General features: G+C 38.2%; 1 protein-coding gene across 1 annotated transcript in view; it reads right to left on the bottom strand.

Annotated features, from left to right (window-relative positions):
* Positions 1-1005: 1005 nt before the first annotated feature.
* LOC102043616 (lipoxygenase homology domain-containing protein 1) overlaps positions 1006-11909 on the bottom strand; it is a 122295-nt gene continuing 111391 nt past the window's right edge. The window contains exon 39 of the mRNA XM_031066617.1: positions 1006-1245. Coding sequence (XP_030922477.1) covers positions 1006-1245 — 240 coding nt within the window. The remainder of the gene's footprint in view (positions 1246-11909) is intronic.

Below are 11909 nucleotides of genomic sequence, written 5' to 3'. Positions count from 1 at the left end.
TGAAGTTTAGTAGAAACAGAACTAAATATTACCTTTTATTTTTTTCAGAGATGTCCCAACATACAAACTGAACCAAAACTGAAATTATTTGCTTTTACACATGAACAGTTTCCTCCTTTTTTTTTCTGGTTTCAAATGATCAAAAGTTAGAGATTATACAGCAGAGGAAATTGATTGAACTAGAATCTTCAGTCTCAAGAGGCCATTGCTGGACAAGTGCCAGCAAATGCCCAGGGAGTTAGGAAGAATAAATCTAGACCATGTTTTGTAATCCAAGGACTCATCTATACTGTCAATTAACTTCTCTGAGAGGTAGGAGAATAAATACATCTGTCTTAGAGGTACCTTCTGGGTTTTGGTGCCTACTGATCTGGTTGGAGTGTGTTGTGGTTCCTCCCAGCTTGCACACCAGATTGTGTTGAAATCCATGCTTGGATTGAAGCCATGACACAGGGAGGTAGGGAGGGTGTACATTCCCTTCCTGTCTTGACAAAGAGCCACAGGCAGTGGGCTCAAAACTGCTCCTCTGTGGCCTGACTACTGTCATGGTGTCAGTCAAAAGCATCTCCAGATTCTGGCAAAAGTTGTCCAAACAGTGTAGCATAAATAATGTAACTTAGTCATCTTGAATACAATGGAGACATTTTCTCCACTGCTTAAACAGAGTTTTCCCTGCTTTTTACCTCATTTTCACTCTGCCTAGCAAGTAATTGGTATTAGAAGCTTAAAAATAGTTTGCAGGTGTAGAAGTAAGACTTGGAGAGGTAGGAATTTGTAAAAAAGGAATAGGACAAATTTCTTGGCACTTACACCATTGAAAATCTGGAGTAACAAAGCAGAAATTATCCTCTGGCAAATTGTGGTTATTAAATGCTACTAAAACACAAAGTGTTCAGACACACTAATTCCCTGTATAATGACAATGTTCTACTGGAATATTTTAAATCACAACTTGTTTGTAGAAGCAAATAGTACAGCTACATTCTCCAGTTTGGATTGAATTTCTTAGCAGATGATAGTTTGAAGATATTGTTGACCTGTGGCATCCAGAGTTACTGAGGCAGGTCTTTTTCCATCACGTCTGTCTTTAAGCCATGTTTGAGCCATAAACAGTGTTTCTGTCCCTGAAGATGCTGACTCTTTCACAATAATCTTCTCCAGAAGCCAGTCAGAACCTCTCCCTTTTTCAACAACCATCCTTTGCAGAATACCAATATCTACTGCCTCCACTTGAAAAATATCCACCTGAAAAATTCAGAATCAGAAGTCATATGGAAACAGAATCATGTAATTAAAATATCAGTGTATTTTGAAATATGAAAGCAAGAAGAAAATCAGGATTTTTTTATTAACTCAATTAATAGCAACAGAACCAGAAATGACAAGTTTAACCATGCTAAATGCCTGCAGTAAGAAGTATTTCTTCCCTTTGTGGTTCTGCAATTTCCAGCTAAACCCCCTCTTTGCCCACACAGATTATCAGCTGCCTATGCTTGCTTAATGAGAAATTTTCCTTCCCAAAATTGATGTTTAATGATCTACAGGGAATATATTTTAAAAATATCTTACTCTTAACAAAATAGACCCCAAGGGTTATTTCAGGAATGAAATACAGGGAAGGAGAAGGGTAGAAACAAGCATCACAGAAGGTATCTCTAAAGAAAGAATGACAAACTTGGTTCCAGATTTGGATTAATTTGTAGGATTAGTTTCAATATACATCATTGAATGGAAAGAAAAATATGAAATAAAACTATTTTGAAATAAGTTCTGTTATTTTCTATCAGTTAAAAAACCCACAATAATTTTTCAATGTTTAGAACACTGAAGTAAGATTCCTAAAGAGAATTGTGATATATCAGACATTCAATACTTTCACAATATCTGATTCTGGCTTTTTGTGAGTGTTACAATTATTTCCTATTTCCTCAGCTGAAAAACAGACATTAAATTCTTGTCACAGAGACTTTTCACATTTTTTGCTTTATAGATTTATGAATTATCTTCTCATTTCTACTGGGGTTGATAACTGTTAAAATCTAGTGTTATTTGTGATGGAATTTCCAGCATGATTTAAGGATGCAAAGATGGTTTTGAAGGGAATAGGTAGCAATAATGATGAAAACACATGAGTTCTGAGAAGTCTTGAAGTCTTCCCAACGTAATTCACACTGAAGTTGCTCTGCCAGAGCAACCTTTAAAGGTTTGTGCAGAGGTGAAACAGGGAATAGGCAGTTCTCTTGCTCCACCACTTACAGTTTTTTTCCTGGACAGGTTTTCCAGCTGAAGAACTGATGAAAGATTTGTGTCACAAAGACGAGCCTAACGAGATTGCAACTTAATGAGACACAGCATAAGCTCAACTATTGATCTTAAAAGTGCAGATTAGATATGACCATCCACTTAAAAAGAATCCCTAGAAACAGAAAAATTTTAAATTTGTTCTTCCATTTTTGTTTCTCATTTTTCATGTGAATTTGAAAGTGCGAGCCATACTTTTAATAGTGTCCTAAAAATAATAATCAACCTGTTACTGACTACTCTATAACTTGTAGACAGAAAGGTCATGTTAGTCAAAAACTGCCACAATGTACTATCTAATCAACACATCTGCATTATCACTCTTAAGCTATCATGTAAAATGGGAAAATGAGACAATGATATGAAGGAAAAAGTCTGAAAGAGGCATTTGAATAGCTATACTTCCTCACAAGGAGTCAAGGTTATCAGTGGCTTACTGAATCTAACAGCAGAGCAAATATATTGGAACAGCTGAAATTCTAGAAGGAGTGCAGAACTGCAGGAAAAGAGGCTCCTCTTCATGTTTTTCTTAGCCAAATCAAAAAATTAAGGTTTAGTGTCAACACAAACATTTTATTTTATTACCTATTGGACTAATTTGATGATTGAATACCATTAACTTGAACTCTTAATTTACATTAATTGTGATATTAATTTGATCACTCCTTTATTCCAGCTTTAATTGGATTGGTAAAGTTATACCATCATGTCTGAATAAAATGAATTTGTTACAGTTATTAAATGAAATGTATTAAAAATACATGCAGTTAGGAGATGAAAAACACAGACTGAAGTAAGAAACATACAGACCCCTGTGTCTGTCAATAAAAAAAATATTTTAAGTTCACAAAATGTGCAAATTTATCCTAAAACTGCTGCTAGTTCTTGCAAATGATAATGTTTATAGTAGTGCATGATTGTTGAGGTTTAACCCCAGGCAGTATCCAAACCCTACAGAGCTGCTTGCTCACTCCCTCACCAGCAAGATCAAGGAGAGAATGAGAATGGTAAAAGCTAGAAAATTCGTGGGTTGAGATAAAGTTTAACAGAGAAAGCAACAGCCATGCACAGAAGCAAAGCAAAACAAGGAATCTATTCAGTGCTTCCCATGGGCAGGCAGGTGTTCAGCCATCTCCAGAAGAACAGGGCCCCAGAACTTGCAGAGGTTACTTAGGAAGACAAATGCCATCACTCCAAATGTCCTCCTTCCTCCTTCTTCCCCCACTTTATATACTGAGCATGATGCCACATGGACCCTTTTAGTCAGCTGGGGTCACCTGTCCTGGCTGTGTCTCCTCCCACCCTCCCAAGCACTCCCAGCCCCCTCACCAGTGTGGCAGCACAAAAAGAAGGAAAGCCCTTGGCTCTGTGCAAGCCCTGCTCAGTGATAACCAAAACATCTCTGTGTTATCAGCTCTGTGTTCAGCACAAATCTAAAACACAGCCCCATACCAGCCACTGGGAAGAAAATTATTTCTACCTCAGCTGAAACAATTATTTTATTGGAAACACATGAGAAAGCTCTTGTCAGATACTCGTTAAAATAATTTCTTTTTAAGAGAAAACAGTTTTCCAGAGAATGACTAATTTAGTGGCATGGTCATCAGCATCTCCAAAAAAATCTGTTGTCAGTGATCGACTCTTGGAAAGGAGAGTTAGGAATATAGGAAAACTACAGACAATAATCTGCTGCTTCTAGGCTTGTGCTGTGCCCAGAAGAATAGTTGGGTCTGACTTTCATCAAGTTTGATGGTTAACAAACTTTTAGTACTTATTAATTTAGTGACTTAATAAATCAGGGACAGCATGTGCTATGGGTTATCTATGACCTGGAGGATCCAGCCACAGATAAAAGCAAGTTTAGTTAAGATACAAAAGGTTTTACAATTCCTTTTCCCTATGAAAATAAGTATATTTTGATGGAAAAAACATTTGTGAAAAGTTTGATGTTTGGTTTGTGTTAGACACAGTACTTTATCATTTGTCAATGTGCCATTTTAATGAGCTCACTTTAGAGAATGTAAAATCTCAGAAATCCATGGACAAATCTGAACACTATTCAAACATCTTATAAACTGCAAGTTAAGGAACTATTAAATAGACTAGAAATTGTGTCATGTGGGGTAAACTCCAAGATAACATTTTCTCTTTACGTGTACATTTGAAAATCTACACAGTGTAATGAGCTTTATTTTAGTCAAGAGACCAAAAGAGAACAGAGAAAGAGCAGCAACTATAATTGTTAGAGCTAAAAACAATTGGCTAGAGATAATTTATTTGCTAAATTTAATTCCCTTTTCTCCTCTCAAGCTGTCTGCAAACAGAGAGATTATGACATATATTTCATTCAAATTTTATGAAATTCAATTATTATTAATAATTTAGCTAATATTTTTGTAGATTCACCTGAGACCATGGATTAGGCACAAAATTTTCTAAATACTCGAGTTGTTGACAGGTCTTGTACATCACATGATATTCTACCTTTTATTTGACTTACAAATGGGGACCTTTGAAATTACTGGAGGGTTAATTCTTCTGCAGAAAGAGAAAGAGAGAGGAAGAAAACACACAGAACATAAGCAAACCTATAGAATATGAAATTTATCTTCATCATTTTCCCCTAGGGAAAAAATGTTAATTCTTTTTTAGTTACTACTAGCAAATTAGGTTTGAACAGAGAAGTCACCTTAAATATTGATAATAATACATATTGTCCAATTCAGCAGAGCTTATATTGAATTTTCTCAGAATAGCATTAAAGCAATTTGTATGTATGTACAGCCCACTAAATTTTCTTAATTAGCATTGCCTGGAGAAAGAAAGATATTCTCCCAGCCTGAGCAGCTAAGATTGACAATGGTAGAGCCATACATCCTCTGTGACCCAGAAGAGCTGCCCTAGCAAAACCAGAACTGGTACTTTTCATACTTCTTGGCTAAGAAAATAAGGACTAAAAAATTCCTTTATAACAATAATTCCAGCAATCCTTTCAGAATATTTAAAGTTTGGGGTTTTTATTCCTTAAATCCTTTTCAGATTTTTGTCAAATGTTTCTTTTTTTTTTTCCAGGGACCCACGTTTTGAGCCTTTTCTTTAAATCTCTGACCCAGTTTATTATGACTTTATTCAGTACTCTTCTGTGACGGTGCTGGCAACTTATCACTGTCTGCAGCAGCTGCAATAGCTCTTGTAACAGAAGAAGCATTTGAACAGTCACTGTGCAATATTTACCTTTATAAATGCCAATCATTTTACAGGCTTGGTACTGAGACTTGATGGTTGGTTAATGATGATATTCCCAGAAGAACTGAAAATGGCAAGTCAAGACTCACCATATGCTTCATTTCATCAACCTGTATGCACAAGTGATTTCCCATACTGCTAATGTTAGTATCATTTTAATAGGCTTTTATTGGAAAACGAGTCAGAGTGTCTAGATAAAGGACCTTTTCTATTAAGCTTAGCAAACCTATTGATTTGCTGCCTGATTATTTTGATCTCACTTGTTAATCTGGAGAAACTCCACTGAAAACAAAGCAGTTTTAACACAGGTAGGCAAAATAAAGGCCCCCAGTAACACTGAGCCAAATGAGAAACAGTGTGTAAACATTCCTGGAAAGGGAGAAAAAAGAGAAAAATTACTTTTGCCCCTTCAGACTGTGGTCCTATGGGCTCTTCCAGTTGTGCTGAACAGAACCTCTTCACCCTGTCCCAAATGCTTGTCACATCACTGCCTTCTCTTAGATGGACACTATCACCTTTTAGTTGGGCCAGGACAATCACAAAATCAGCTCCAGCAAAATTTTATTGAGATAGACCAAGTGAAAAAGCCCAAATCACTAATGATATTAACTGCTTAAACTAAATAAACATTGGACAGAGCAAATGTCACTGTGCCAGCAGACTTCAGAGGTGGAAATATTGGGTGGTAAGTAGCACTGGTAGCAGTACTGTCTTGGCTCAGCTCAGTGGAAGGATGGACAGTGCCTCTGACTGTGCCCTCACTGTCTTGTAGTGTTCTGTATCCTTCTTTAAAAATGCTTATTTAAAAACAGGGGTTTTCATGCATCTGAAAAAGCTAACGCTGAATTCCTTCTGCATAATACAAAAACAAGCATGGTTTTGTATTATGTTAAATTCTCAGCTATAAATTCATTGAAAATTTTTATCCCTGCATTAAAAAATTAACATAGATTATAATGAATGAATCATTCGAGGTTTCTGATTACCCACATTTATCATAGTTTATCAGTCTTCAACAAGATTGGTAAAGAATCAGTGAAAGAATAGGGGTAGTAAAAAACCCCAAATATATTTGCCCTGCACTGATCTTATGTTAATAATCTTAGTATAACTGGAAAGAAATCCTTTTGAAACAAGATTTCTATGCACAAAACAGCAACAGGAGTAAGAAATAATAGGGGCATTTTATAATGATCAGTAGCTATGAACATTCTGCAAACTAGGTAAAGACATTTCAATTAGACTTTAAAATGTATTTAATAAAATGCAAGAGGACTGCTACCTAGATCAGTATCATCAGCCACATCCAAAGCTGTAATCATAAATTATATCAAACAAAAGAGATTTAAAAATCAAACAAAACCATCAACAAAACACAAACAAACATAGGACAGCCATCACTTTGGACAGACTCAATCCCATCTGATGCAGCCTGATTGTTGGATTGATTGAATAACAGTCCAAGTTTGAGATCTGGTTTAACAGGCAAAGAAAACAGGATGAATGTAATTCTCTTCAACTTCAGAAATGCATATCATTGTATGATATTTTGATTAAGACACTATAATCAAATAAAATAATGGGATAATAAAATGTCTAACTTGTATGTCTCCAAGTGAAGCTGTAAAAAGAGAATATTTTCAAGCACATCTCATTGCAATGAAGCCAGTTAATAAGCTTATGCTCTTTAGTATTTCCATGATTTATCTGGAAGAAAACAAGATTTCAGAGATTATGCAAATACAATCTCCTGTTATGACATTTGAAGAAGTAGGGTGCTAAATTGAAGAGTGCTCTGAAAAGATTTGTGAGAGTTAATAAATCACTGGAAAGCCTTCCTTTCAGTGAATCAAATAGAATAATCTATTGAACTTGTCAAAGGCATACTGATTTTCTTATTGTCGTAAATACTGTCAAGGGCAGTAGAAATTTGGTGTAAGAGAGCTATCCAAACTAGCAGTCAAAAGTATGACAAAATTCAATTCCAAGTAAAATTTTGACAAATTTAGCCAGAAAACAGTGTGAATCTCTAGTATTTAAAAGAAAAAACAAGTATCCTTAAGCTTTGAAACAGCTTTCCAGCTGATTTAAACTTCATCACTGGTAGCTATTCATTTGGAGTTAGATATATTTTCTAAACTTTTTAACTTGAACTGAATTTAATTTCGTTCTTGCTGCATTGAGGAAAATGATTGAATATTTTATTTCCTGAAAAAAGCACACTTGTATTAACCATAACTGTTTTAAGATTTTTAATAAATCAAGCTAATAAATTTAGCTGCATTTTATTTTAAAATTACCTTGTTTATCAAAACCCTGAAATGAACAGGGCATAAAATTCACTTACCCAACTTGGCCTATCTAAAATAAGTTTATATAATAAGACAATTTCCTTCAAAGAAAACAGCAGGCACTCTCTGAGGTTAACTAATTTCATTTTAAGATAAATGTCCAAATGAAGAGAGAAGGTAACCTTTCTGCAGCAGATGCTTAAGCCATCATGTTAGAACAAATGTGTAGAATACAGGCAAGTGAAACTAAGTGAGAAGCATTTCAGCTTTAGAAATGTCACTTACATGATTTATTTTTAAGATCTATATAGACAGAATGAAGTACTCCCCTCTTGCAGGTAATTTTAACATTAATTAATTTTGCCCAGTTTTTAATTTTTGGCAACAAAATTTTACATATTTTTTGCCCTGCAGGAATATGTCAGGAAACTGAAATTAATTATTCACTCAGCTCTAAACATTGGCAGTGCTGTATAGACAAGCTGGATGATTGCAAGGGGATGTTCTGACTCTGTCCCTTATAAATCTCTCACTGACTGGGAAATGCCATCGTGGAGGTATCAATGAGAACTGCACATAACTCAGGTACTTGCCACTGTCTCCTACGATTTTATAAAGCTTTAGAAATGTTCTTTCTTTCTGCATTTCTCCTCACAGTTTCTGACAACCTTCACCAGCTTTTCCTTCACTGTGGGGGCATTCCATATTTTCCTAGTTCCCATCTGATTCATCCTTCTGCTCAATGGATTTAAAGATGGCGTAACCAAAAGTAGCAGCCAAGTGGCCAAGGTGAGCTCTCTGGTGCTGGCACCATCAGCAGCTGAACACTGCAGCATGGTACATGGGAGATCTTCCCAAAGGAACCTTGGGACAGCAGAGAGAGCCCACCAGAAACCCATAGCTCGAGCCACAGCAGATGGCAGGACATGGGGCCAGAACCAATGGTGGCCAAGCTCCCCCCCATGTACAGAAGCAGCCCTGAGGGAGTGTGAGCAACCATGAGTGCCACAAACAGAGCTGGCAAAGACTGAGGGAAAGGCTAAGGTACTTACTGCCATCTTTGCCTCAGTCTCTAATAGCAAGACCAGCTGATCTTCCAGCCCTCTGCGATGTGAAACAGAGACAGGGAGCAGAATGAAGCCCCTACAATCCAAGGGGAAAGGACCAGCAATCTGCTACAGCACAGAGACACACATATGGGGCTGGATGGGATTCACCTAAGGGTACCCAGTGAGCTGGCAGAAGTGCTCACCAAACCTCTTCCCGTCATTTACAGGCAGTCCCGGCTAACTGGACAGGTGCCAATTGACTGGAAATTAGCAAATGTAACACCCATCTACAAGAAGGGTCGGAAGTAGGATCCAGGGAACTGCAGGCCTGACCTGCGTGCCAGGGAAGGTCATGGTACATATCACCATCACACAGCACTCACACACAGGCTGAGCCATCATGGCTTTAGGAAAGGCAGGTCCTGCCTGACCAACCTGATCTTCTTCTGTGACGGAGTGACCTCCTTAGTGAATGAAGGAAAGGCTGTGAAATTTGGTAAGCTGGAGTTCAAGAAAGCTCTCGATATAATTCCCCACAACATTGTCCTGGAGAAAATGTCTGCTCACGGCTTCAGTGGGTGCTCTCTTCTCTGGGTAAAATCTGACTGGATGGCCAGGCCCAGAGAGTGGTGATGAATGGAGTTAAATCCAGCAGGTGGGTGGTCACTACTGCTGCTCCCCAGGGCTCAGCACTGGGTCCAGTCCTGTTTAGTATCTTTATTGATAATTTGGATGAGGGGATCAAGGGCACCCTCAGTCAGTTTGCAGACACCCCTAAGTTGGGTGAGGGTGTTGATCTTCTGGAGGGCAGGAAGGCTCTGCAAAGGGACCTGGACAGGCTGGATCCAAGGGCCAAGGCCAACTGCATGAGGTACAGCGAGACCAAGTGCCAGGTCTTGCACGTGGGTCTCAAACCCCCATGCAATGCTACAGGACTCGGCAAGAGTGGCTGAAAAACCACCAAGGACCTGGAGACTCTGGTTAACAGCTGCTGAACATGAGCCAGTGTGTGCCCAGGTGGCCAAGGCCACCAAAGGCATCCTGGCATGTATCAGAGATAGGGTGGCCAGCAGGACCAGGGCAATAATTGTCCCCCTGCATTCTGCACTGATGAGGCCACACATTGAATTCTGTGTTCAGTTTTGGGCCCCTCTCTACAAGAAAGACATTGAAGTGCTGGAGTGTGTCCAGAGAAGGGCAACGAACCTGGTGAAGGGTCTGAAGCAGAAATCCTAAGATGAGCAGCTGAAAGAACTGGGGATGTTTAGCCTGGAGAAAAGGAGGCTCAGGGAGACCTGATTGCTTTCTATAACTGCCTGAAGGAGGGAGGCTTGGGGGGAAATTGGTTGCAACAAGATTGGGGTTGGTTTCTTCTCCCAGGTAACAAGCCACAGCATAAGAGGAAATGACTTTGAGTTGCACCAGGGGAGGTTTAGAATGGCTATATGAAAAAATTTCTTCAATGAAATTGTTGTCAAGAATTGGAACAGGCTGCCCAGGGAAACATGTAGTCAGGGACATGGTTCAGTGGTGGACTTAGCAGTGCTGGCTCAACAGCTAGACTTGATCTTAAAGGTCTCTTCCAACCTAAACAATTCTATGATTCTATGATGACCAGATTGATTTAGTGTTCGTTTCTGTATAACAGTAACTTGGCCAACAGCCTGCCACTGTGATTAATACATTTGGATCAATGACATTTGGCACCTATTTAATCATTATGTCAGGCAAGCTTTCCATAAGAGAAGGTTTATCTGCAGTCACAAAATAGCAGCACTGTCAGTGTGGTGGGATGTGGACTTCACTGGCTTCCTACTTGTGACCTCAGGACACTGCCCCACATTCTGATTCTTCTTATTGTATCCTGGCACACATGGACTTTTTGCTGAAGTTTTGTTGGTTTTTTTTTTTTTTTAATTGTCAGTGCTTAATCTGTGAGTACTGAAACTGAGAACCAACAGTCACCTCTCACTGAAAATTTTTGTATGTGCTGCAGTTACCATGGCACCAACCTGAGCAGTTGATGTCTAAATATAGGGCAGGATAAAGAATATATCTTTTCAAATACTAATAGAATGAAGCAAAAATTGTCGGAGAATTTAGCGCTTCTATAAAGTGGAATACTTGAAATACTGGCCAATTTCATAAAACCTAAATTAAAATACTTAAATATCAGTCATAACATATTCAGTGTACTTTACTGGTTTTGATGGAACTGATCTGAAAAAAACCCCACATTCTCAAAGAGGAAATTTTTGGATAACTCACAGCCATATGACAGAGCATACAGCAAGTCTATCAAAGGCCATATAAAGAAGCATCAAGAATGACATTTGCTGAAAAAATATTGTGTGTCAGAAGCAACATGGAGATACTGTAAGGATTTTACACAACTGGGCCCTGGTTTTCACAGAATGTCTGAACTGAGTATACTTGGTTCAAGAAAATACTCATAAGCAAGTAACATCAATCAGGCTTAAACTGACTCATGAATCATGAATAAGTACTGTTAGGATTTCATGAAAGTTGAACTGCATGAAGACGTGTGCTGAGATTGCATTGTCCATCCTCACAGCTTTTAGGAGAACATCAAACAAGGCATCAATGTCAGAGCAATTTGAAAGACTATGGATCTCGCAGGACAAGTCCTCACACTCATTAGAATGAGCAGATCACCAGAAGCTCAGCTCTCAACGGTGACAGCGCTGCCCTCTCAGGAGCGAACTGCAGGGCCTTACTGGTGAATTAAAAATATCATGCACATTGCTTTACCTACAAGTTCCCTGATGGTCTCACAGGTGTAAGGACTTTGGAAAGGCACAAAGCAAGTTTTCAGATATAAGATGACAATTCACTCTTTTACTGTCATGTAACTTAGCTCATGAAAATAAAAAACATGTTATATGAGAGAAGAATATCTCCAATCCACTGCAAACTTTGCTGAATATTTAAACATTTCTATGTATTTCTGCATAGCTAAACTGTTGCTTGTAACAGCCCTGACATTCTGTGAGACTAACAC

Source organism: Geospiza fortis, unplaced genomic scaffold, assembly GCF_000277835.1.
Source record: "Geospiza fortis unplaced genomic scaffold, GeoFor_1.0 scaffold53, whole genome shotgun sequence".
Lineage (NCBI taxonomy): Eukaryota > Metazoa > Chordata > Aves > Passeriformes > Thraupidae > Geospiza > Geospiza fortis.
This window is presented reverse-complemented; position numbering and strand designations above follow the sequence as displayed.